Source organism: Apteryx mantelli, chromosome 27 (genome assembly GCF_036417845.1).
Source record: "Apteryx mantelli isolate bAptMan1 chromosome 27, bAptMan1.hap1, whole genome shotgun sequence".
Classification (NCBI taxonomy): Eukaryota; Metazoa; Chordata; class Aves; order Apterygiformes; family Apterygidae; genus Apteryx; species Apteryx mantelli.
The window spans coordinates 5,815,523-5,841,667 of NC_090004.1; the positions used below are offsets into that span (position 1 = coordinate 5,815,523).

Consider the following 26,145-nt stretch of genomic DNA (forward strand, 5'->3'; position numbering starts at 1 on the left):
GCAATAAAAATGCTGCAATAAAAGAGTAATAAATGTAGAGAGATTTCTGCTAAGTGTCACTGGTGGGAATTGCTAAAGATGGAGTAATTTTAAACCACTTGAGAGAGAGCAAGAGCTGAGCATTCGCCTTTCTCCTCTCTGCCCTCCCTGTTCCCCCTGAATATCGGAGCACGACTTACCTGGAGAACAGCTTTCTGCTCTTCCCCACACGTCCCAAAGATCTCGTTGCGCTGGCTAAACAGTTCATCCATAGAGTCTTTGTGCCGAATAATGTCGATGGAAAAAGCCTGGAGAAAGGAAATGTCCAAAGAAAGGAAAGAAATCAGAACAAACGCCAACCTTTCCCTCCCCAGCCCTTCGAATGCACCCTCCCGCCTTCGCCCTGTCGCAACGGGGAGCAGACCTCAGGGATCCTGCCAAAACTCAGCACAGCAGAGATCACGCACAACTCAGCTCGTGTCCCCTGGCACACCAAAAATCTGGCTGCCCTAGCAGATTATTGAATTTTTGTCCTCATTACTCATCTATTTTAACCTCTCTCTTTCAAAGGCCCCAAAAAGGCACTTGAAGTTAGAGATCAAGTCAGGCTCAGAGCAACTTCCACATCCAGGTCATTCCTCCTGCCCACCAGAAAGCTGGAGTATCTCACGTGCGGCCTCTTCCACAGAAACGCCAAGGAGCAGTAAATCTAACAAGAAATAGTCTGTTGTGCCTCACTGTACAATGTAAAGCCCAGATTTGCTGTGCAAGTCCCTTCCTCAGGTCTTCCTGCCTCAGCTTCCTCACCTGGAAAGGAGCAGCTCCAAGACCTATTTGCAGGAGATCAGTTTAGTGAATACTGTAGACCCCTGAGACCGCACTCTCCAGAACCACATCTACCAATAACTCTGCTGTCCCCAGGGTCCCCATGATTAGCAATATCCACAAGCAGCGGGAACTCAAGTGGAGCTCAATTTAACTTAATGCTCGACGGTTCAGTCCCTCTCCATTATAACAATGATTTTTTTTTTTAAATGTACAAAATCCAATAAGCCTGTATGTTGCTCTGATTGCCGAGTCTGGTAAAGGAAGAAAAGAGCCGTTTATTTAAAGGGCACGTTCTTTCAGGCATGATCTCATCCCAGAGATATAAAAAACCAGCTTCTCTTTGTTCCAAGTCTGGCTGCCATGAGGGAAACAAGAGTCCCCCACTGGAGGGAACAATGAGCAAAAAAGCAGATGTAAAAGTACCCTCATTAATCAATACATTTGTTTCGCTAAACTGTTCCTGCTGTCAGCTCCAGCAGGACGCAGGTAGAGCTGCTGAAACGGTCACGGGGAAAGCCTTAAGAAGGGGCAGAGCTCTCGAGGGGAGTCCAGGCAGGAGCAACGATCCGGCCCTCAACAGCTACGTGCTAGGGACAGCCTGGAGGGGCGCAGGACCCAGCCGCCACGGCAGGGTTTCTGACGGCAGCGTTGTGCGACCCACAGCGTGGCCGGTCGCGGTCAGAGCGGCAGACTTCACCCAAAGGCTGTGCACATCCAGCTCGGTCAGTATTTTTAACTCGTGCACAGTTCATCCGGCACCCTGAACATCTGAAGGCTTTTTCTGTTAGAAGCCCAACGCTTCATTTGTCTAAATCCTCCTTCTCCCCCTGTGTTTCCTTTTCCGTACACCAAGGACAAGTGTTGCATCTCTTGGGGTGCGCTGGGCTCAGCTATCCCAACCTGCCAAGCTCTCTAGAATAAAGCCGCAGTGAGCTGCACCCGTCAGACCCCAGTCTTTCCCCCAAACAACTCGCCCGTCTCTCTCATCCTTGTCCATGAACTGCCTTGAACATGCACATCGAAACTCGTTCAGCTCTTCCCCCCAGTTCAATTAAAGCACTGGGCTATCTGCAACGTTTCCTCTCTTGCACAGTCACGATTTGCCCTGCTCCCACTGGCGAGTCGCCGTCTCCCTCTGCTGCTGCACACAAACAAGCCGTTTCGCTGCATTTGCCCCCGGCCCAGAGGAACAACGCTGCCGCTGCTCCCCGGAGTTCGCGGGCCGGCATGCAGCCACGGTGGGTGCTGTGCACATGCTACACATACCTTCTGCACCTGCAACTGAGCTGTCGTTTGGTCTTGCTCCAGACGAATCGGGCCTAGAGCCATCAACTTCCGTTTGGTCTCAGCAACCCAGGCTAGCTCTGCATCGGCAGCCTGCTCGTACTGGCGGACAGGGAGAGGAGACGGAGCGCAACAGGTTAGCGAGAGGCAGCACGGACACGGCGGGCACGCACGCGGCAAGCAGGGCACGGGGCTGCCCACGTGCCGGCGGGGACGGCGTCCAGGTCCCGCTGCAGGAGGAGCGCCGGTCTGCACACGCGGCTGGGAGACGTACAGCGACGGGCAAAAGGGGCAACGAGACTCAGCGGGGCCTGGTCTGGCCCTCGGCAAGGACACGAGAGCGGGGGGACCCGGTGGGACACCGGGACAAACGCCGCGCCCGGGCACATGGGAGGGTGCAGGAGGACAGGACAGGGCAGGATGCTGGTGCTGACGCCTGCCACCGCGTCTCACTCCCTGCATTGCATCCGGGGACAAACCGTCCAGGTTTATCTTTTATTCAACCTGGAGGTTTCTTGGTTTATCCTTTTGCCCCAGCTGGCAACAACTGCCCCTTTTTGTTTAACACGGGCAGTAACAGTGACCCCGGCACAGCGATGGCCATGTGGCCAGCGAGCCGCTCTGCTCCGGCTCTGTGCAGGCCAAGGCAGAGACCTTGCTCTCTCTGACACAGGAACAAACGACAAATTACATTTATAATCTTGTCACAAACACTTAAAGCAACAGGACTTTTCTGCAAGACAGATGGAAGCCCTATACACCCCGACCCTGCACTCGAAAGGCCAGCAGTGGAGCCGTTCAACATCCGAAAGCACAGAGACAGCCCCAGCCGTAGGCGAGTTTGCCAGCGCAGGCCACGGGTGCTCGACTGAAAGCCCCCGTGCGTCGAGAAGAGCCGGGCGGTCAGCCACGCCGTAGGGGACTGCTCCTGTAGCTGGCTGCAAAGCGCGGAGCATCGCTGCAACACGGGCATTCAGCAGAGCAGAGCACAGGGAAGCAACTGCCTTTCTCTGCATCCTCTGCGTCCGCAGGGGAAGGGTTTCCTCTATTTTACATGCTACTTTTGCTTGCACGCTCAGCTTTTCGAGTTGGCGTTCAAAGCTAACAAGGGCAGTTATTCATGGCAATCCGCAAACTCCAATCCATAAAGAATAAGTCTTTTTGAGAAGACTGTTACCCTGGAACAAATCCCCATGCTATCAGAACAGAGGATTACGTTTCCAGGCCTGAAAGTCACCTGTCACTGGTTTTACCCAAGCTACATTACTAATGCAAGCACAAGCCAGCAGAAAGGGAAAATACAGCACTGCCCCAAGAGACTCTGAATTCTCTTTTCCAAACTGCATGCAATTGGACTGGTCAGAAACTAGCTCAGCGCTCTCAGCAACACTATCGCACACTAATCGTGGGCCCATTCATCTCCGGGTGCCAGAGATGAGCTCTGGCCTTCCCGTCAAGCTCCGCTCATCATTCCTCCCGCTACAGTCATGCTGCTCGGACCGAGGCCGGGGTGAGTCACTCGCTGCGCCTCTTCCAAGAACCCCTTCTGGAGGCTGCTGCAAAAAGAGGCGGCCGAGGTTATTAAATTACCTGCTGAGACCTCTGAATAGCAGCATCTATTTCTTCCACCCTCTGCTTGATGGTGTCGCTGACCAGCTTGTAGCGCTCATTGGTGTCTGACACGAGTTTATCCAGCCCTTCGCGGGCTCGCCAGGGAACCAGTTCCAGCAGCGCTCGGCTCACCTCGTTCACGGTGTCCAGGACAAGCCTGTGCTCCATGACCTCCTTCTTCAGCTCCTGCGGGACACACACGCACCCCCGCATCGCTCGCAGCACCGCGCAGGTGACACCTAGCTACTGGGAGACCCGCGGCTGGCTTCCCAGCCGGTTTGCGTCCTTGCTCTTCTCGTGCTCTGTGCTGGCACGAGATCTCCAAGTTATGCACCAGCACCCCGAGCCAATATCCGCAGGTCCCCAACGGCTAGGCTGTTTGCTAGGAGACGTGTAAACAGCCGAGGAGACCAAGGCGGAGGGCAGCTTCACAAAGCACACAGCAGCCAGCTGCTCGGCACAGCCCGGGAGCGGTCAGCTCCCCAATTCCCAGTCCCCACGTTACACGCTCCAAGACTGTGTATCTCACGCTCCCTCTCCTCCCCTCTGCAGTTCCTTCCTGTCCTCGCAGTGCAGGGAGCAAGCCACCGCAGCGGCTCTCTTCCCACACAGCTTCGACGCCCCTGATGTCCAGGCGCTGCTTTCCGACAGGTCTCACCTTTTGCCTCTGCTGAAACTGGGGTATCTGCTCGCCAGCGGGTGACTGTCCTCCGCTGGACGTGAGCTCTTCCTCCACTTTGCTCATCCAGCTGTTCAGCTCCTCGTGCGTCGACTGAAACTTGGTGGCCAGCTGCCGAGCCTGCTCTAGTGTCCGGAGAGCCTTGGAGCTGGTGGCTGTGATGTCCGAATAGCGGGTCTTAATCCCATCCAGCTTCTCCTGGATTAGCAACACTTCTTCCCCTGCAAGACAAAGACACGGGGTAAATGATGCCCATCTAAAGGGTTTGCGGGGGGTGGTTTAAGCAGCCAGTTGCCCTGTGCTCCCATTTTAAATAGCTACTTTCAGTCTCACTTTTCTTCTGCTCAGTGAGACTAACAAGCCTATTTTTACAGCCATGAAGCTACTCTTAGAACTGACATTTTCCTACCAGCTAGTGTAATTTCCACCTCCTTCCTATAATAGAAAGGAAGCAAGCTGTGAAACCTTGCTTTGCAATAAACCTTAAAGCCACCAGAACTCAGTTCTTAACTAATATGTCACAGCTCCAAGAAAAGGTCCAATTCACTCTCTGCTCCTATTTCTGAAAGGACAAGAAATTGCAAGCCAATTTTTTTGCAATTACTCTTCCTGCTATATGGCTCCCACAAGGACAGAGGTCTGTACATCTGCTCAGAGCAGACCACATCTGAAGGGAACACATTGCCCCGACCTTCCTTCCCACTCATAAACATAAACTCACACCCACGTGGCAACAGCGACAACTGCTTCGCATGGGAAAGCGATATTAGGAAAGGGCTTGGCGTATTTTTAACTTCTTTCCATGCTATTTAGCAGCTGGACACAAAGAGAAGATCCTACATCACATTACAGGGCTGCTCAGTGCTGAATGTCACCAAGCACCTCACGTAGATGGTGGGAATCCCAGCTCAGAAAGCTGGGGGTTGAGAGTCAGGATTTACCAAGCAGAAGGAGTGCACACAGCTCAGCAACCGGATCTAGATGCGGAGCAGCTACTTTGAGAAGATCCAAAAGGAAATCAGATCAGAGGGAGAACAGCCTCCTCCCAACAACTTGTCACTGTAGACCACGGACTTCCCAACTAACACAAAGCACCACACAAAGACTGGTGCCTTTGCCAGAGCATGGAAGAGCCTGGACATCTGCCAGAACATGTTTGGCTCTTCTCGTTACCTGTGGTTTGCTTCAGAAGAGCTTGCCCGTTTCTAATGGCTTGGTCCACATTCTTCTTTCTGTTCACAATTTCCTCATTCAGAGCCTGGGCAGAAAGAACAAACTGTAGTTATCCTTCAGCAGGCAGGTCCCCGAGTCCTGCAGGCTGCTCAGCGCAGGACAGAGGCCGATGTTAAGGAGAGCATGAATTGCTCTTTATCTAACATAGGAAGGTGGACAACAGATAAAATACAAGTCCATCCAACCTTCTCTTGCTATAGGACATATTGAGACTTATGGGACCCACAGGTGCAAACCTTAGAGCAAAACCATCCCAAACCTTCATGTAACACTGAAGAATTCAGTCTTTTATTACACATAAACAAGCTCTTAACAAGGTTTACATGGCCCTAATGGAGCAGAAACAGACTGCTTCTTTGGTGGCCAGCCTAGCTCAGCAAACCCCACCGGGCTCTTCAAATTCACATTCTTGGAAACAACATCCAGCCTTCTAAAGGCAAACAGTGGCCAAGCGTGCTCAGACACAGCTCACAAAGTAAACAAATCATTTGAAGTTTCCACACACCCACCCCTCTCCCCCGAAACCCATTTTGGGGCTGCAATTATTGTTTTTAACACATGAAATCTCTTTACACGTCTCCAAGCCTTGGAAAGGCAAAGCTTGTTCCACTGCTGGTTAAAATTAAAGTCAAACCAGAAACATAAAACAGATAAATGCAATGAAAATCAATAACATAAATATGGAAGAAAACGGAAAATACCAGCTGGTCAGCATGCTGCTTCTGCAGGACGTCCCGTTTGTAATCCTTTACGGATACCGAGCCGAGCTTGTCCTCGACTTCAGCCAGCCAGTTGAGCACTTCCACCTCCTCCTCCCCAAAGAGCCTAGCATTAGACAGCGCTTGCTCGAGCAGCGCTGCCTTGCGGCAGCACCGGTCGCGGATCTCGCCGTACCGGCCCTGCAGAGAGTCTAGCTTCTCTGCCAGCAGCCGCTGCTCCGCAGCGCAGCTCAGGGAGGAGAGGCACTGCCCGACACTGACCGCCTGATTCACCTCGGCCGCGTGGCTCTCTATCTCTTCCTCTAGAGCCTGAAAGCCAGGAGGACAAAATGGACAACAGAAACAAAAATGAGTGAAAAAAAAAAAAATGAGATGGAAAAAAATAAGGGGAAAACAGAAACAATGAACGCAACTGAACTGGACAACGGAGACGCAAAACCCACCCGTGAATGGGCAAAGTGTATCCAAAAAAAAAAAGAAAGTTTAAAAGAAACAAAAACAGGAATGGCTTTTCTATCCGGAACCAGATACATTTGTTGTGAGGTGCAAAGACATCGGTTAAATACTTTATATCAGGGCTAAGAGCAAAGAGAGCGTTAGGGTTTGAAGCCTTCTCCTGGTTTAATGCAGCCTGGACAACCTCTCTGATCACCACCAAGCCAGACAAACTTGCTCATGCCAAAACCACCTCAGCACAGCAGAAACATCCATCTGGGAGAGACCTGACACCAACCACCGCCACCAGCAGCTCTTGGTTCATGCGCGGGGCCCTACCTTGTGGCGACTGATCTGCTGCTGGATTTTGGCGGTCTGAGTGCCGATGGGCTCGGAGTTGGCCAGCTTCTTCTCTGTCACCGACAGCCAGTCTGAAATAGGCTCCGTGGTTTCATGGAATTGCTTAGCCAGAACCAAGATGTCTTCCAGCTGTTTCTGCCTAAATTGGGAGCGTAAGAAAACAGCTAAGGAACAGCTCCCCTTTTGGAGCCTGGAAAGGGAAGCAGCTCAGAGCCGAAGCATCAGCTGATTGCCAATACGGCTTGGCACAAGGAAGCGGCTCGTGGGCTTCAACAGAACCAGAAGCCAGAGCGGAAATTCCGTAGAAACCAAAGCAATAGAAAGAGGGAACAGAAGCGCCTGTGTTCAGCGCAAGGTGAGACACCTTGTCAGGCAAGCTGCGGATCCAAGCACAAACGGCAGCGGGGGAAACTGCGGCATAAGCTTTTTCCTGCAGCTGTTCCTTTAGGGCCCAGCTCGGCTCCCAGCAAAGGCGGCAGAAAGGCTCCCTTTGTGCTACTTCCCTTTCTTTAACGTCACTCTCTTAGAGATCCTCCACCACAGACAGCTGGTGGGGGGGCCCTCAGCGTTTCAGAGCTTCTGTTCAAAGACACCTGGGCCCTGGTGCACGTGCTAGATGGACGGTCCATCTCATCTACAACCATCTAAAGCACTGGGAGGTCAAATCTGGCCCTCACAAGCAACTCCTAACCCGACATTTTAGCTTGTGTAGCAACAAGCGACTTGTAAATGAGATTCAGGCAGCAGAAAGGTGTCAACAGGATGTTCCCACTAAAGCTAAATGTTAAAAGCTTAAAGGAATAAAAATAACATCCATCCCCTGAAGGGAATTTGTTTAATCTGAGCTCTTCCCTAGCATTGTAAACCGCTGCTATCTGCTTCACCTCCCAAAGCAGGCTTTGATTTCTCATGTTTTCCAGCTGTTGTTTCCAGGATGTATCTGCAAAGAAATCTCCGCATGCTTTCCAGGTGTTGTTATCCCACGATCGCCGACTGACCAGTGAGTTAACACCTGCAGCAAACTGAACGGCCAACGTTGGCAGGAACTACCTAAACAAACTCTTGTTTAGCTGACCAGTGCACGTGAGCAACAAAACTCCAGCGAGCCAGGCTCCAGCCTAGCCAGCACGCAAAATAACAAACACTGGAACAAAAACAGTGACATTTTTGTCACAAATTAGCTTTCCTCTAATAGAAGCAAATAATCAAGCTCTGTAAAACTTTGGGGCACCACGAATTAGAGGACAAACTGTCCCTGCACTTGGTTTTGCCCACCAAGGCAGTGAAGCAGACCCTCCGAGGATGGCACAGCTCGTGGTTGCCTGTTTGGGCCATCCAACCTGTCCGCAAAGGATCCCGCCGGGAACGCGGCGGAGCTGCGGCGGGGCTGGGCACGTCTCAGCAACAGCAGCGGTGCATCCGCGCTCCGACCTCAAACACGCAGCCCAGATTTCAGGAGAAAGCAGCGGAGTTTGCAAGAGATGAGCCAGGATTCAAACAGTGCAAGGGGTAAAACACTGCTGCCAGCACCAAGCGGGCACAGGGAAACCTCTGCCCCGTTAAAGCCGAGGGGCAACGAGGTCTCTTTGCCCAGCTCTTACCTGCCAGCCGCCCTGCTGAGCAATCCTGCCCATCTATTTTCGAGGCTCTCCAGCTGGCAGACGATCTTCTCCCTGTCTGCCGGCTCGGCTGACTGCGCTATCCTCCCACCCTCGGCTTGAATCATCTCCACCGTGGCTTTGCGATCATCCAGAAGTCGCTGGAGCAGCTTTAACAGCAGCAGGAGAACAAAGGAGGACAAAAGTTATCGAATTGAGTCAGCAGAACTATTTCCTCCTCCCAGGGATACCAAACTTCTACATGCATCCGAAAAGCATCAATAAGCACCGAGACCAGAGCCAGCCGAGTGGGATACCCACACCGTCTTTCTCCTCCACCATCGAAACCAGCTCAAAAGAGATTCAAAGCACTTCTGGTTCCAGAGAAGTTTTAAGACGCTTCCCCATCACCCCCTCAAAATCTATCAAGATCAATTTTTTTATCTTTCACTTTAAATTTCTTCTTCAAAGTCTCAATATGTCAGACCAAGCCTTTTTACAGATTCATTTTTAAAACGTTTTACCACTTTCATCTGCTTGTTCATAAAAGCAGGCTCTGACCCAGGTTTGTTATCTTCATAAACACGAGTGTGTGTTGGGTCAGTTCTTACAGTTTGTATACTCATTTTGTCCAAATACCCAAACTGGTAACTATAACATCAGCTTGCTCCTGACATAACAAAATTATCAGCACAAATAAAACCAAGTCTAGGGCTGGAAAAACACGGGCAACCAGCAAAACCAGCAGCAAACTTCAAGAGGCAGTGTGACAATAATGCTGGTGATTTTGACCACGGAAATGGCCAGTTTGGGCAAAGAAGCTGGCTGTTTGTAACACTAGGATGTGGGGAACTTGCAGGACAGCCACTGTGAAAGAAGCAGGCTTGTGGACTTCCCAGCTACACCTCATCTGATACTGCTGGATCAAATTACTGCCTGGCTACCCAGAGGCCCCTCTTCAAGGTAGCCAGCCGGTCATCCCTTGCTTGCTTACCTTCTGCTCCTGGATCTGGGCTTTCACCACCTTGTACTCAGCGGAGGGAGGTTTCTGGTTGGAGATGAGCTCCTCGGTGTCTGCCAGCCAGCTCAGCAAGGGCTCCAAGGCGTCCTGAAACTTCCCGCAGTGCAACAGGGCCTCTTGGAGCTGGGCAATCCTCTGGGCCACCTACACAGCACAGAGCACCATCAGGGCAGTGATGGGGCACAGCAGTGTGGCATCTCCCTCCCAGTCGGGGAAGAGGTTCAGCTGCTTATCTCAGCCCGACTCCCCGGTGATGCCCCCCATCTCCTATGGGACCCCAGCGAGCCTCCGTGGGCTCCAGCGGGACCAGCTGCAGCCCCTTCCCTCAGCGCTCACCTTTTTGTTGAGGGTGTTCCAGCGGGTGTTGATTTCCTCCATGTCATGTTCCAGCCCTTGGACGTCACAGTTTTTGCCAGCGCTTTGGATGAGCCCTTGACCAACTCCATTCACTTGCTGCAGTTTCAGCTGGAGAGGATCCACTTGCTCCTTCTGGAACATCTGGGCAAGGGAAGGATGGGAGAGGAAACATATTTATAATTTGTAGGCTGCTCTTCAATCCCCTGACTCCATCATGCAATGGATACATTAGGTTTTCTTCTCAAGAGAAGATGCAGCATCTACTGCTTTCTGTGTTGCACCAATTTTATTGAACCGAGTTGTGTAAGTTTGTTTAAGCGCCTGCCTTGGCTTGACCCAGCGATACGAATGGCGCAGGCATTCCCCGGTGCAGAGCACAGCTGGGCATCTCCACGCGGCCACCTCTGCTTTCCAAGGGGTAAATCCCCTCTTTTCGAAGCACCGTTTCCAGGAATGAGGTGGAGAGAGGAAAGCGGTGCAGAGATTAGAGCACTGGCTGTGGTCAGCCAGTGGGTTTGGAAATAACTCTCCCGGGGAAAAACCCAAGCGATTCTCACAGTGAAGCTGCTGAGAAGCGAGACCTGACTCCCATGAAAGTTGTGTTAACCGCTGAAATTACACACACTGGGAACCGAGCCGCATTTCGAAAGACAAAGGCAATAGGCAACTAATGTGCAAGTCGTTTATCGCGCCACATATTTGGCACAATCCTGCCCGGGAATCCGGTGGGGAAAAGCTTCTAAAAACAAAAAGATTGGAGAGGGAAGGGGGAGGAGAGCGAATGAAGCTCACCACTGTAAAGACAGAGAGCAGGGAAAATCCTGTTTCCACGAAGGAGATAAGTGCTCTTTATCAAAGCTTCGAATCTGCTGTAATTACCTGCCGAGGAGGCCGACCTCGGCAGCCGGTGCCCATTTCCGTCCCGTCCCGGCCGCGCCGGAGCCCAGGCGCCCGCACGCCCCGCTCCGGGGAGGCAGCTTTCGACTTGGCCAGAACGAACAACGCCATCCCCAAAAAAGGGAGTGGATTCGTTCATTGTTTATTCTGGGACCTTGGACTACAAGCTAATACAGAGCACAGGTCAGCCCGTAACGAACGCTGGAAAGGATTACAGCGCTCTTCCCTATTGCAACATTTTCTCTGTCGGAAAGCAGGGGGGACCGAATCCAGGCGGCCGCCCGCGCTCTTTCTCGAGCGTGCTTCCTCCTGCAGCGTCCAAGAACATAAGGACATGGGCAACGTCTAAAAAATCCATCTCAAATACCGAACACAAAACGCAAACCCTCTCCCAGCACAGCAATGGATGCTGGACTGCGCAGATCTCTGTGCCAGATAATTGCTTTCATCTCCGAAGGAATACAAAGCAAGCAACCCCCCCCAAACACACACCTCACCCCCGTCTAGGCCTGGGAAAGAGGGACTGCCTTGATTTTCTTTGCCCCGTTTTCAAAGAAAAACCTATTTCTCCCTGCTGGAGTTCAGCAACTTGAGAGCAGCGAGGTATCGTTCCAGGGCATTAACCAAAGGGTGTGTTAGAAGACATTGTCCAGAGCTGTTTGCTCAGGGAGAATTATGCTACGATCATAAGAAGGAAATGGTGACATGAAATCACCGATTCCCCAGACACTTCTCCTGTTACTGTTTATATATGGAGCTGGCTGCTTACAGCAGCCAAACCCACAAAAGACCCAGGCTGATAAGTGCGGCATGCACACGTTTGACTGCAGCCTGGTGCTAGCTTCTACCATGCATGGTCCTAGTCCTCGGTGCAAGGCTCGACTTTGCAAAAACAAACCGCAGGACTTCAAAACAGTCGGGCGGGCAGAAAAACCAAGCAGAAAGCCCCAATATCAGATGACAAATACCTGCAATACATGAATAAGTACAACCCAAGAGCCAAATGTTGCACAAGGATCATTAAAAAGATAATCACACGTGCTAACGGCCTGAAGAGCGGCTATGTTTAACATCCTTGTTTTTCTTTGCTCATAAAAGGTTCCGACGATTTAGCTCATTAACCTCACTGTGACTCAGCCACGAAGCAAATATTTAACATACATCCTCCGTTGCACAGAAAAAGGTGCAGGGTGAGGCGGCTGGAAAGCCTGCGCAGGGCGCAGCAGCTGGACAGACATCTTGAGGAGCAGGAGCGCATCTGCTGCGCGGCACCTCCTCCTCCTCCTCCTCCTCTTCCTCCTCCTCCTCCTCGCTTTGGAGAGCGCCCGCCCGCCCGCGCCCCCTCCGTGTGCTGCTTCCCTCATCTCCCGGGCGACTGCGTCCCGTGATCCCACCGGGCGCTTAACCCCGCCGCCGCCACCGCCAGGCACCGTGACGGACAAACCGCCACGCCAACAACGCCTTTGCTTTCGGACACGGCCGCGGTCAGCGCCGCCGAGCCGCTCCCCTGGCGCACGCCTCCATCCGTCAACGCTTAAGGGCGCTCGAGCAACGGGGGGAGATTTCGGGGGTTAACAACACGGAGACGTTTCACGTGAAATACGGGGAAAGGCGACAAGGAAACCAAAGCAGCCAGTTCCAGGCAGCAACGCCTATAACTTAGCATCTCTTTTTCCTCCTGGATTCACCGCGTGCGCTGCCCCCCGGGGTGCGCAAACGGGTGGCCTGGCCCGGCCCGGCCGGCGAGCGCTTGCTCCCGGAGCGGGATTTCCTGGGCTGCCCGACTTCCGACGTCGCCTCCGTGGCGTTCCTCTCCGGCGCGGAGGGCAGTAAGTCAGCGCCCGGCCGCGGGAACCCTCCGGCCACGGGAACCCTCCGGCCGCGCGCCCGAACGCGCTGCCCGGGTTCGTGACGCGGGAGCCGCTAGCAGAGGGCTCCAAAGGAAATCCCAAAGCACCACGGGGAATTCGACCCCTTTTCCGGGCCGGCTCAGAGCCGCGTCACCTTACTGCCCGTTTTAAACCACCCCGGTAAGCGCTTACCGCGCAGGACGCACGTTATTTCTTTTACGGGATTCAGCCTCCGAATACATTTTCTTCTTGCAACATGGCAACCAGCTACCCAGCGAGACGCTGGCAAGAAAACCTTCCCGAAGAAATCTGCAATTTTTGCCTGAGCGAACATAACGTACTTCAATAAGCCCCCAAAAGTTCAAGACAATAGTTTAGGTAATCGAGCAGTTATACTCCTCTGCTTCTCCCACTCGCAAAACCGCACCGCTCCCTCCAAAACTTGTCGCTCATCCGCCAAATCCGAGCCGTAGCTGGGAGGGAAGCGGCCCCCTCGATCCCTGCGCGAGGGGGGGAGCAGGGGCGCCCGCGGACCGCGCCAGCCCCCCACCCCCCGAGCACAAAATAAAGCGATTTGGTGCCCGAAACGCTGTCTGCGAGGGCCTGAATAGCAAATACCTCATTATCTGGAACGAATCCATCTGCCGGAGCGGGAGGCCCGTCGGCAGCGAGCGCCGCGGCGGGAGGCCCCTTTGTGCCGGCCGCTGCGGCCGCCTCGCCGGGGGCTGGCGGGGACGCGTCGCGGTGGCCCGGGGCACGGAGAGCGCCCGGCGCTGGGGTGGCTCCCGGCTCCGCGGGTCCCTCCATGCCAGATGCTCCAGGAGCCTCCAGCGGAGCTGGCGCTTCCTCGGGGAGCTCGTGCGCGCCGGGCGGCTCGGTGCCCGTGGCACGTTCAGCTGCGCTCTCTGACGCCATTCCTGGTTTCCCTGCAGCCGGCAGCATGGGGCCGGAGAGGGGATCCTCCGGCGCCGGCACCTGGACACCCGGCAAGTCGGCCGGCGGTGGCGGCACAGCAGCTGCAGGCTCGTCGGCAAACGGCGCCGGGGCTTCCAGAGGCTCTTCCACCACCATGGCGGTCGCGTCGGCATCCAGTGTTGGGCACCAAGCATACGGCTCTTCGGCGTCCATGGCAGCATCTCCGGTGGCTGGTGGCATCTCCAAAGCGCTGGGCTCCAGGACAGCCAGATCCTCCCCAAAATCCAGCAGGCCAGCAGCCAGCAATGCTCCAGGGAGCCCTTCCCAGGTGTCCGGGATGGCCGAGGCCGTGCTGGGTGGTGGGCTCCCTGCTCCCGGTTCCTCCTCACCGAAGGCACCTATGGAGCTGGGCACCACGCACACGTGCTCCGCAGGCGTCGGAGAGGGGGTCTGTCCGTGCACGGGCAGCCCGTCTGCCAGTCTGTCCTCCCAGGCATAGGCGAACAGCAAGTCCAAGTCTCCCGGTTGCAAGACGCCCGCCTCCGGCACGGGGGCAGCCGGGGCTGCCGGCGGGAAGGCGGCCGGCGCTGCCTCCTGAGCGATGGCCATGCTTGGGGAGGACCCCTCCATGTGGGCAGCCAACACCAGGGCCTGACCCCAGGGAAGGGTCTCCGGCGCGAGCCCCTCGGCAGACACCACGCGCGTTAGCTGTGCCTCAGAGCCCTGCTCCAACGCAGAACCGGCACGGAAAGGCGTCAGGGAACCGCAGCGACCGTCCATGCTTTCTGCTGGATGACTCTGGCCCTCAGATCCGTCGCTCTCTTTTTCCAAATCCATGACTTCATCCTCAGAGACCAACTCTGAGATGTCCCAGTTCGTGAGCTCAGTCCTTTCAGACAGAAGCCGATCGATCTTCTCGGGGCTATCGGACACCTCCGTCCCCTCGACATCTTTCAGCAAAGAGCAGTCCTGGGGCGAGCCGAGCTCCTCGGCCCCCGTGTCCAGAGCTGGTGGCCAGCAGGGCAGCGACTGAGCTGGAGACACGCTCCCTGGACATGTCTCCTCGGAGAGCTGTGCTATTGCACTACCGGCGACCAACAAGTCTTGATTATCGTCATTCCCCAGTGCAGAAAAATCGGAGAGAGAAATTGTACCCTCGAGGCCAGAAACCCGGCTTGTATCTGCCTCAGGAGATGCTGTCGCTCCACAAGGCACCAGCCCCACCACGGCACAGGCGTCCCATGGCTCTTGGTCCACCAGTGGGCCATGGACATCCTCCTCCATTGAACTTGATGTACATCGGACTGGTGTTGTCCCCACCGCAGCAACAGGGCTGGGAGAGACAGCTCCATCCGAGTCCGTCGGGGTGATGGCCGAGGTTTCCCTTTCCGAGTACGGCTCCGTAGCGGGCTCTACTGTACTCACCACTTGCGAGCTATACGTGCCATCAAAGTCCTCCAGGTCTGACACAACGGCAGAGTCAGAAGCACTGGCTTCAAAAGGAGCCAGATGCTCGCAAGCTTCAATTGCTGCCTCGGCAATTTTTTCCGAGTCTGTCTGTGGGTCCGGCCCTTCCGAGTCTATCACGGAGACCTGAACCTCCAGATCAAGGGAGACGGCTCCATCTCCCTCCTCTTCATTGAGACACTGCTTCTCCAGCTCCAGGAACATCTGCACTGAGTCTGTGTCGGAGAACTGTTCTGGGACAACGGGACTGGCGGAGCACCCCAAATTTGGAGCAAAGTCCTCGGCTTCGCACTGCACTGCTACATCTTCAGTGCTGCGCGTGCTCCCGGCGAGGGGGCAATCGGCACCCCCCACGGCTGCGGGCACCGGGAGCTCATGGGGGAGCGGTGGCCCAAGCACCCCACCGTCGTGAGCCGTCCCCGGGACGGAGGCAGGAGGGTCCACTGTGGTGGCTAATTGTTCCCTTTCTTCCGAAATATCTGCCAAGCAACAGTTCTTTTTCTCATCTGTCAACAGAACAGTCTTTCCTCTCTCTGACAGTGTCGCCTCCTCCCACTCCTCCATCATTACCCATCTCTCATCCTCCTCAAATCTCAGCTCCGACTCCGTTTTTTCTCTGAGATTGGAGGTGATGAGAATATTCAGTCCTGAATCCAGCAGCTCCTCGCTTAGGCAAGGAGAGAGATTCACGTTTTCCACGGTACAGTCCGTTTCCGAGGCCTCCAGGGTCTCCTGGTGCCCATCGCTCAGGCTTCCCCTGATGAAATTTTTCCTCGTTCGCGGCCAGGTGGCACTCGGAAGCCTGCGACCCCGTGAGAAGTCCCTAACAGGGATGTGGATATCTTCTGGATTTAGAAGGGGTTGGCACTCATCCTGGGAATAGTCACAGCAGTCCTCATTTAAGTGCTTGGCCGTCGAAACTTCCGCGGTGCCGGCTGATTTGGAGACATGCTCCAAAGTTAGAGACTCGGACATGGGCTCCCCGTGGTCCGAATGCCCAGAGCTCTCAGCTAACATGGCACTTGACTCCCTTTTTTCTTGAAGGGAGGGATTTGAGGCACCAGCTTCCGAGACTTCGCTCAGGGAGGCCTCGATCCTTTCTGCAAACTCAGGAAAATTTGGTGGCATAAATGATTTCCACGACCTCCTGTTTACATTCTCTTTCCTTTCAGGATTTGGCCGTCTCCTGGGTGGAGCCGGTGCCGACTTGGAGACATCGCTGCTGAGTTTCAGTGCATCGAAAATGACCCTCTCGTCCAATTTTTTAGTTTCTGGCGGCCTCGATTCAAACACATTGGAAGCTCCCAGAGTCCCATTGCTGGATATTGTACTGCTGTCCACCTTATCCAGGGTGCTTTTGGAAGGCTGGTTAAGCTTTGATCCCTGATCGATTTGCTCGTTAATCCTCATCGTGTCGTATATGGACCTCTGGGGGACGTAGCAATCCTCTATATAACCATCCTCTTCCTCGCCCTTCCCCAGGCAAGTGGGATTCTGCCGTAAACAGTCTGGCCTGCTTAGTGGTTTGCCCATGCTTCCTCGCTTAGCGATGACGAAACGACCCCGTTAACCTCTCACCCGCCAGCACAGCAAACGCATCGCGAGCAGATCCCCAACGCTCGGTCTCACCCTGTAATCCCGGAGGCGACGCTGACCCCCCCAAACTGTACTCCGCACCGGAGAAGCGGCCAGTCCCCGAGCCGCCAGCTCCCATCTGCAGCGAGGCTTCTCCTTACGGCCGCGCTCCGCAGCCCGGCCAGCGATCCCGGCGGTCCCGAGCAGTGACACGGCCCATCCCACCCCCCCGAGCCCCCACCCCGCAGCCAAATAACTCCGTCCGCGCTTGCTTTTTTTTTCTTTTTTTTTTTTTAAAAGGTAATGTTCCTCTCTCCTTGCGACTCCGTCAGCAAAAACCATCCAAGTATGACAGCTCCTATTCAATAAATATTCCCAATTATCATTTGCGATAGAAGCTGCAGACGAGTTTGAAGCTCTTAATTTATCCTGTGCGTGTCCTTTAATAACAAAGACGCTGCTTCGCCGGGCCCTTCACGTATCGCAGCCCGAGCGCCGAGCGGTTCCTCTCATTTTCTGCCCAGCTATAGTCCTGCAAAAGTCCAGCTGGTCTGAATTAGCCTCTCCCCCCGACTCCAGTGTTTTCATTTGAACTAAGCTTGTCAGCGGATATTCGTGCAAGTTTAAACACAGGAAGTTCTTCATTCAGGGCAAACTCGGAGGCTTCCTGTCTCAAAAACATGATGGCATTGTTGTTCCTCTCACCCCACCGGGCTGATCGCGCCGCGACGGCCGGAGTCACCCAAAGCGAGCCAAAACCCCCGAAAGCAAGCTAGCTCCCAGCTCGGCGATCCCGGAGCGCTGGCGAACACGCTGCGGATTCCTTCAGCGGCAGACAGAGAAAGGCTGTCGGGGTTCTTCTTTTTAAAAAAAAAAAAAATAATAATAATTAAAAAAAAGAGGCTTTAAAACGTATCCAAAAATGGAAAGGGAATGGATCCGCACGAATTCCCCCAAGTTCCCAGGAGCCGGTAGAGGGGGGAAAAATAAGGGAAAAAGAAAAAAAAAAAGAAAAGAAAAGAAAAGCAGCTGCGGCCGGCGGCCGCCCCCGGCCCGGCTCCAGCTCCGGCTCCGGCTGCGGCTCCGGCTCGCACTAACTTCGGCGGGGGCAGCCGCTGCCGGCGGCGGGCGGCGGGGGCGGCTCCGCGCCGCCGGGCGCCCCGGCCATGCCGGGGGGGCGGCGAGGCCAGCGCGGGGCCGGCGCCCCGCGGCGGGGGACGGGACGGGCCGGGACGCTCCGGGCCGAGCCGAGCCGGGGGTCGCCGCCGCCGCCGCCGCTCTCGGCCCTTTTGTGCGCGGCGCGGAGCAGCGCGGAGCGGGGCTCAGCGGCCGGGCTGTGCGCGCAGGGCGCCGCGCCTCCCCCGCCGCCAGCCCCCGGCCGGCGCCGCGAGCCGCATGACAAGCGGCAGCCGCTGCCTTCCTCCTCCTCCTCCTCCTCGTCCTCCTCCTCCGCCAAACTTCCCGCCGGCGGAACAAAAGGCCGGGCCGAAGCAAGGCCGCCGCGCGCCCGGCCCCGCCGCCGCCGCCGCTCGCCGCCAGCACCGGGCTCCCGCCGCGCTGCCAACTCCGGCGGAGGGAGGGAGGGAGGGAGGACGGGCGGGCGGGCGGGCGGGCCGGCGGGGGGCCGGGCCGGAGCGCGGCGGGGCGGGGACGGGGACGGGGCCGGGGACGCGGCCGCGGCGGGGCGGGGAGGGGAGGGGAGGGGAGGCGGGCGGCCCCCGCTCCCCGCTCCCCCGGGCAGGGGGTGCCGGAGCCGTCGGGGCCGCGGGGAGATGGGGTGTGTGTGTGGGGGGGGGGGGGGCACCGCCGGTACCGCGCCGCTGGGAGCCGCGGCCCGGCCCTTCCCCCGCCGCGCCGGTGCTGGCTCCTCCTCCGGGGGGAGGCGGCAGCGCGCAAATCCCCCGACAAAGAGCAGCAACGCCCTGGCTCGGCGGCGGCCCGCGGCCGCCCCGGCACCGGCCCCTTTGTCCCGGCCCGGCGGCGGCACCGGCACCGGCACCGGCGGGTCCCGCCCGCCGCGACCCCCCCTTCCCCCGCCCGGCGGCACCGCCGCGCTCAGACCGAGCCCCGCTCTCCGGCTCCACCGAGCCCCGCTGCCCGCGGGGAGCCCAGGCGTGCAGCCCAACTCGTCGTAATACGGGTTTCCGGGCGTAAAAAAAATATTAGTACTACATTAATGGCATGGCATTAGGTGTCACAGCTCTTTGCTTGCAACTAGGCGCCCCCAGTCTGGGTCGCCTGCCCCGAGCCCCATCGCCCGCTCGTCCCCCCGCACCTAGGAGATGGGGACGATGCGAAAATGCCGCCGTAGGGCCGGGAAAGGGAGGCAGGCTGAACGTGTGAATCACTGTTTTGAAGTGATGCTGGGAGAGAAGTCACAGACTCGGGAGAGAAAACAGGAGGGCTCGAAGCAGCCTCGGCACATCTCTAGGCAACAACCCACCCGAGGCATCGCACACCCCACAAGACACACTTCCTGCGACTGCATGGCTGAATTATAACAACAGGCTAAAAATAAAAGAGAAGGCCTGACAGGTTCTTAATACACAAAAGCGTCCAACGCATGCTATCCTCCTCTAGCACTAACGCGGTAAGACGTTAACCCAGGCCCGCTTGGCTGGTCCCTGCCTTCGTTGCATTGCAACTTCCCAGAAAACCTTCTCGCACTGCCTTGATGAGCAATATATCCATTTTAGAGATGAGCAATCGAAGCCAAGGGAGATTAAAGGCCTGATTTCTCAGACGCACTGCAGCTCCGCAAGTACTGGAGGTCAGAGCATGCTGCAGGTGCCTGGTATCTCCAAAAACATTTCGCCTTGCCCAAGGTCAAAGAGGAAGCTCACGGCACCGCCACGAAGTGAACCCAAGTTGCCCGACTCCGCAGCCTCGAGCCCTCCGCTCGCACACGCGGCTCCCTGGCACGACCGTGCCACCCAACACACTGCGCCCCGGTGCCAAAAGCAAACACGCACACCTTCCTTCGCTGGATGGGCAAACTGCAGCCAGCAACGGCTGGGAGACCCTATCCCCCAAGGTATTACTGTCCCTTTCCGAAAAATGGAAACAGGCATCTTGCAAAAAAAGGAGATTTTCAAGATTTGGAAAGAGAAACACTTGTCAAATTGCCGAAAGCTGGTTGAAAACAATGAGAAAGCTTTGGAAACCCCTTTTCTTATTTCCATGATTAGATATGACCAAAGAAATTTGGGGGGGGGGGGGAGGAATGGAGACTTGGCAACCGTATATACACCACATCCAGTCCCACCCTGCGAGCGCTGAATGATAGGTGATCTGGATTAACCGCCCGGGAGCACCTGCAGGTACTCCAGTCTGTCCAAGGCTGCGTCCCCCGCTCCGAAGTGGGAGCGCTGCGGGACGGCTGCACCGAGGGTCCCAGCTGGCACGGCCGCCTCCGCCGGGCTCGGCTGCCGACGTTCCCTCCGACACGTCCCGAGCCCATCCTAGCTCATCTCTGGCACCGAGCAAAAGCCCAGATTTTTATACGGCGGGGGGAACAGGTCTTGGTGTGTGCTATTAATTCGATGCAGCTGAAACAACACGGGAAGGGCAGGCCGCGCAATTCCAGCTCTGAACCGGAGCCGGCCTGGGCCTCTCCCCCCACTACCACCTTGCCTGCTGCAGCTCTCCCCGGGCAGGACCGTTAAATGCTCGGGGGCCCCTTCCGCGAGGAATTCCAGGAATCCAGGCTGGGGGCGCTGAGGCTTTTTGTTCCACTATAAAGAATGATCTCGATGTGGAACTGCCAGCTTCACAGCCAGAAATTCTTTTCCTATTTCCTCACCAAGTCATGTGCCAAAAGCAAGCCAAGTCTTCCTCTAACGCATCCCCCCGCCATCCCTAAAACCATTAGGGAGATATTCGGCGAGCGCTAAAGCCAATTAAAAACCTGCCATGTCCGGCCTGGAGATTTGAGTTCAAGCTCTAGCAGGTTCCCCAAGTTGCCGGCCACTAGGCTTTAAACTCACGGGAATGCCACCGGCATCCCGAAATAACCGATGGCCATGGAAGTCCCCAGGCGAAGGGTGCTGAGAACCGCAATCCTCGCTGCAGGGTTTTGCTCCAGCTTTGTATTTGCTACCTAGTGCTAGAGAGGGATGGGGCAGGACGGGAAGGTCCCGTCTGAATTTTTGTCCTTTCCGATGGCTCTGGAATGTGGAAACCTGCCAGCAGCAATCTCTGTTACTGAAATAAACGGCTGATAGAGCTTCCAGATCCTCAAGCCCCAGAGCTCAGGAAAGTGTGGCTGCTCGTTTCACAGCTAGCTGGACCCCGAAGCTCAGCGTTTAAGGAGGACAGGACGGACCGGGAGGAACCCATATATGGCTTTTGTTTAGCTAGCAAATCTCCTTTTACCTGCTTCGCTACACGCTTGCGTTTCAGCCTCATCTGACTTCGGGTTCCAGCCGGCGGGTGCTGGTTTACGCGGGCACTGGGATGCCAACGCTCCCGCTAGCGGCCTGGCCGCTAGCACAGGTTCTTGTCTCAGCTCTCCTAACTCCTCACCCTTCCCACCCATCTCCACCTCTCAGTCCCCTCAAGGATATTTCCACTCATGAGCTCCTGCTTCCTCCCCGCCAAGTCTCCGCTTTCCCCCCCATCAAAGGCCCAGGGCAGCAGCCAGACGTCCGGGAGCCCTCCCGCACACGGAGAGGACAGACGGACGGACGCCCAGGCCTCCTCTCCTTCCACTGCCCAGCGCCAGCCTCCGTCCTGCTCTTGGCCGTTCGGTGCCCTGGAGCACCATTCCCACCTCCGGACCCTCCAGACTGGGAAGAAAGCAGCTCTGCTAAAGCCCCCTCAGAGGGGTTTTCAGACCCGCTTAGAAACAGGGGACTTAAAAACAGACCCACTGGGAAACCTGCTTAGAGCAGGAGCGTCTCCGTGCGTCTCCGAACCCGCAGCTTTCGAGCTCTCCTCCTACGGCCGCCGTCTCCGGCGCGAGGACCCCGCACCCTTCCCATCACGGGGCGACGTCACCCTGTTTACCACTGCACGACATCCTGCCGGCCGCTCCAGCGGCTGTTTACACGGGAAAGCACTATTCGGAAACCACTGTATTTTTAGCTTTCTTTTAAAGTATCTGAGCAGCTGGAAAGGAGGGATCTGCGTTACGGTGACTATCAAGAGAGGCCACGGACAGCTCCGAATCTCGGATCCGCACACCACCGATGAGCCCAGGCCACGACCGAGGACCTTCCTCCTCCTCGGACCGTTAACCCCCACCCGGGCGCCCGCTGCCAGCTCCCTCCTGCCCGTCCCAGGCAAGCCCAGCTCAGCGTTACGCACTCACCATCGCTGCCAGGTCGCACCAGTGGCAAAGGGTGGCCGTGGGAGAGCTCCTGGCTTTAGACCGGGCGTTTTGTCCGGGTCCGACTCCGCACGGGTTACTGAGCCAGCAGCAGAGGCTGGACCGCCGCGTTTGGATGTCATGCCGCATCCAAGCAAGGCGGAGGGAATAAAAACCTGAGTCTCCCCCCAAGGCTGACGCCAGCTTCCGCCTGGAATTTAGCAGCTTTATCCCTACGAGGGGATTTTTAGGGGGTTTTATCCTTACAGACGGAGGTGTTTGGCCCACGAGCGGCCCAGCTCTTGGCTTGGTCTGCAGAGCAGCTCTGACGAGGGAGATCTGTTAAACACCCCGATTCCAGGATAAAAGCACAAAGCCGACTCACGCACATTCAAGATCTGCCTTAAAAAGTACTTCTGAGGTTTTGATGGGATTTTTACTGGGGGAGGCGGGGAAGTCACGTTTTTTTAAAGCCTTTGCTGCGTTTGCCATAACTTCCGAGGGCTTTATCTCCTTTTCGTTGCTGTGGCTTTCCTTCTGAACTCGCTACTTTCGCCAAACCTTGGAAATTGCCGTTTCTGCGCGTTGCGAGGTTAGCGGCGCTGCGTGGGCAAGCCCAGAGCTTGCAGCGTGCTGCAGACAGCAGCGCCCGGGCTAATCCTATCCAACTGTGCGGGGCCCGTTACGCTTTTATCCGCTCGGCTTACAGCTGACTTCAAACCGATTTCACGTCGGGCCTCAGCCACGGCACAATCCCCTCTTCAAAGCGGAAAGGCTGGGGCTGCCCACGATGTAGAGCGTGCCTTTAACGCGGCGATTCGCCGCCTGTAGCCCATTAATTCGTTGCAAGCCCGCGCTTTCTTTCGCAGGGGTCTGCACCTCCGCTGGAAAAAAATCTTTCGAAACGGGTTGAAAAACAACCTCCTGGAGTAACAGGCACCGCAGCTTTGCCTGCTGGGGGGCACCAACGCAGCAAGCCCTGCGTTTTTTACAAGGGTGCAAGAGCCCCGTCCTAGCCCTTTCCCTGCAAGGCACCTAACAGAGGTGCTGGTACGAATAATTCCCCTCAACGAAGCCTGGAGCCCACGTGTTACATGAGCAACCCGACCCAGCCCTGCACCACGGCGTGCTGCATTCATCGCTGGGCAAACTGGAGCTCCCACGACACCCCGTTCACCTGCTTCCCAACGGGAGAGGAGGAAAAGCCGCCCTGAACCAGCCCTGGAATAATCCTGTTTGGGACTGAGCGCTCAAGGTAGAGCCACCTGCTGGGGTGGAAGGTCCTCAGAGCCGGGACGGCTTGTTTGGAGACCAGGAGGCACAAACTGGCAAAATACACATTTTTATCTGTAGCTGCCCCATTTTCCCACAAATTCCCCTCTGCGGCTAACAGGCCTGACTGGAGTCCAGCCGGGATAGCCCTGGGTATCACCGGGAGAGTCAACGCCCGCAGGCGGGAAGACAGGGAGGTATTGCCACCCCGGGGCGCCTGCAGACGCTGCGCCTTACCCAGCGCCGAGGCATGGAGCGATTAATAAACTGCTCCAGTATTCCTTGAGGAAGTGAGGTAAGTGCGTTAGCATCCAGAGAATCCTCTGGATGGGAGACATTTTAAATCACTGCTTCGGCAGAAGAGTTGGCAATTGTTCTTTAAACGCTGCGGTGACTAATCCAAAGTCCGAGCTGCTCTCCAGCAGCTTCGAGGCTTCATCTGCTCTAGCCTGAATGATTACAGCTGCTCCCTTTGCTCAGAAAACGAAGAGGACTAGTCTGGACACCTTAGAGTGACGGGAAAGTCCCGTAGCAAGAAGAGAGGAGCCGGACACATCCGTTCCTGTCACAGGATAGACACTTCTCTGCAGAGCCCTGGACTCCAGGTCTCACCTCTGGACGAGGAGCACCTACACGCCGGCCGGGGCCAGGCACCCCTTCCTCCCCTGCCCAGCCGCGCTGGACAACGGCTTCCCGTCTCCTTCACCCCTCTGGGAACTCGGCATTCCTGGTCTGATGCAAAGCTGGTATTTTTAGTATCTCCTGAAAACTCTGCAGAGTATCAACACCACCAGTTAATGAACCCTCCTCTGCAAGAGGACATTCCTCCGGCCATCTCCCTCCGCACAGGCCAGCTGAGACCTGGCAAAGTAACCAAAGCATGCGCGAGTGGGTGGTTTTGGAACCATGACCCAAGCTGACTTCTGAAAGAAACGGTTTGATTACAGCATAATTGTTTTAGGGCAAAAAAACAAAAAAAGAAAAAAAATCGTTACGATTTGGTCATTCTCAGCAGCTCTTGGCTGAATTTACTCTTGTTCTCAGCTTGCACTGAGACGCCAGGTTCTGCTCAAGAAAAAGTGCTGTGCGTTTCCTGCCTTCCCACTGACAAGTCAAGGTCAAAACTCATCAACGGCTTCTCGATGAACCAGCGCACGCCAGCAACGCTGCCTTTGGGGAAGACAAGGCCTGAGTGTGCGTTTTGCTCTTCCCCTGTTCCAGAGAAATTTATTTCCAAAGAATGAGAAGGCCACGCACTGCAGGGGCCACTTGCACTCAAGTGTCTCTTCTGCAAACACATTTATTTACAACGCTCCCAGATTAGCGGATTAGAAGTCCGTACGGGCTACGCCACTCAAATACCACAAATAACGCTTCCCAGCTCGGCTTTGGCAACTCGCCGCAGCCAGGTCTGGTGTTAGTCCTCTCCACGGTGGCCTGGCAGACCACGCAGTGCCCAGCAGAGTCCAGGCAAAACGACCTCTCTTCCACTTATCAGCATCTTCTCCAACAGGGGAGATGGTGCCTTTAAGACAGTTTAACAGCTGTGAGAGAGGAGGCATTTTTGCTTGTGTTGCTGATGCTCAAAATACTAGCCAGAGATACTTTAAGTAGGTCTGGAAAGCGTTCAACGAGAAGACACCATCATGCAGCCCGTCCCCGCTCCCAGCCCAGTCTCCCCCAGCTGCTCCAAACTGGACGACTCCAAGGAGCCACACGCATTCCTTTGCGGTCATATAAGGGTTAAAAATACCATCAGCTGGGCTGCGAGATCAGGAGAACAAGTGGCGGACTGTCCCCTCCCTGCCCCGTCGGGGACACGGCGGGCGCGGGACGTGGGACGGGGACCCACCTCCCCGGACGGCGGGTGCTGAGTTACTGCCAGAGCAGCCCGAGAGCCCCGTGCGGAACGGGAATGCGGGGCCGGGCACGCGGGCACCGTCTGCGAGCCTGCTAACGCGCCGCCCCAAGAAATAGCGCGCTGGGTATGCGGTATAAATATCTCCGCTCATCAGCTCCCGGCTTCGTTCACGCGCTCAAGTTGAGACTTGCAATCCCGACACGGGCTACGCGTCCTCCTCGGCTGCCTGCGCATGGGCGGCGCGGGCTGCGCGGCCGGCACGTGCCGGGACACCCCGCCGTGGGGACACCCCAGCGCGGGGACCGAGCCCCGGGACACGAGGAGGCGCCAGAAAGGCTGCTACAAAGGACGAGCGCAAAACGCCGTCCTTGCGAGCTAGGGACCGCGCTCTTTCCCAGTCTGCCGGGAAACGCGTCCCGTGAACCCAAGCTGGAGGAGCAACGTCAGGAAAGAAACAGCCTATTTCGGTCACCCCGAGTCCGCCCGGCCCTTCTCGCCCTCTGCCAGCACTGCCCTTCCCGAGGCAGCGGATCCCTTCCCAAGCGGCTTCTCCTTTACTCGGGTGCGCTTAAACCTACGGCAGCGCGAGGGGACGCACGAGGACCTCTTCGTGCAAAAACTTGCGCTCCAGCAGGCCAGGCCCAGAGGCAGCGGCTCTGCCCACACGGAGCCATAGTCAGGCTGGGATTACTTTTATCCGCTGTTTTGGGATGGGGGACGCGGTAAACCTTAGCTCCGTTGAGCGCCGAAGGGCAAGTGTCTCCGCGCCCCGGGAAGCGGCCGTCTCGGGCAGCGGCGCAAGGACGCCAGATGTAGACGCGGCGGCGCTAAGATGTCGCAAACGCTACCAAAACCTCAGGGAAACCTCGGCACCGCTTTCGCCGTTCTCATCGGCG

The 26,145-nt window shown here is 56.3% G+C and overlaps 2 protein-coding genes across 15 annotated transcripts in view; both read right to left on the reverse strand.

Moving 5' to 3' along the window:
• Positions 1-26,145, reverse strand: part of LOC106493286 (microtubule-actin cross-linking factor 1-like) — a 154,212-nt gene that overhangs the window by 29,305 nt on the left and 98,762 nt on the right. For all 14 annotated transcript variants that reach the window (XM_067311627.1, XM_067311624.1, XM_067311629.1 and 11 more), the window contains 10 exons: positions 10,084-10,245; positions 9,721-9,891; positions 8,730-8,896; positions 7,108-7,267; positions 6,316-6,642; positions 5,555-5,639; positions 4,361-4,602; positions 3,682-3,888; positions 2,074-2,193; positions 180-287 (listed from right to left, as the gene is read on the reverse strand). In XM_067311627.1, coding sequence (XP_067167728.1) covers positions 180-287; positions 2,074-2,193; positions 3,682-3,888; positions 4,361-4,602; positions 5,555-5,639; positions 6,316-6,642; positions 7,108-7,267; positions 8,730-8,896; positions 9,721-9,891; positions 10,084-10,245 — 1,749 coding nt within the window. The remainder of the gene's footprint in view (positions 1-179; positions 288-2,073; positions 2,194-3,681; positions 3,889-4,360; positions 4,603-5,554; positions 5,640-6,315; positions 6,643-7,107; positions 7,268-8,729; positions 8,897-9,720; positions 9,892-10,083; positions 10,246-26,145) is intronic.
• LOC136994315 (microtubule-actin cross-linking factor 1, isoforms 6/7-like) lies at positions 12,362-17,013 on the reverse strand. The gene is made up of 3 exons (XM_067311743.1): positions 13,470-17,013; positions 13,044-13,173; positions 12,362-12,534 (listed from the first exon to the last, which is right to left on the reverse strand). The coding sequence occupies exons 1-3, from the start codon at positions 16,764-16,766 to the stop codon at positions 12,362-12,364; spliced, it is 3,600 nt and encodes a 1,199-aa protein (XP_067167844.1). The 5' UTR covers positions 16,767-17,013.

Bases quoted from the DNA above. Each gene is read 5' to 3' on its own strand.
- LOC136994315 (XM_067311743.1), bottom strand. From the start codon at position 16,766: ATGGGCAAACCACTAAGCAGGCCAGACTGTTTACGGCAGAATCCCACT. The intron at 13,174-13,469 runs GTATTTGCTATT...ATGTTCGCTCAG, and splicing joins GATTCGTTCCAGATAATGAG to GCAAAAATTGCAGATTTCTT. The intron at 12,535-13,043 runs GTAAGCGCTTAC...AGCGCCCTTAAG, and splicing joins AATAACGTGCGTCCTGCGCG to CGTTGACGGATGGAGGCGTG.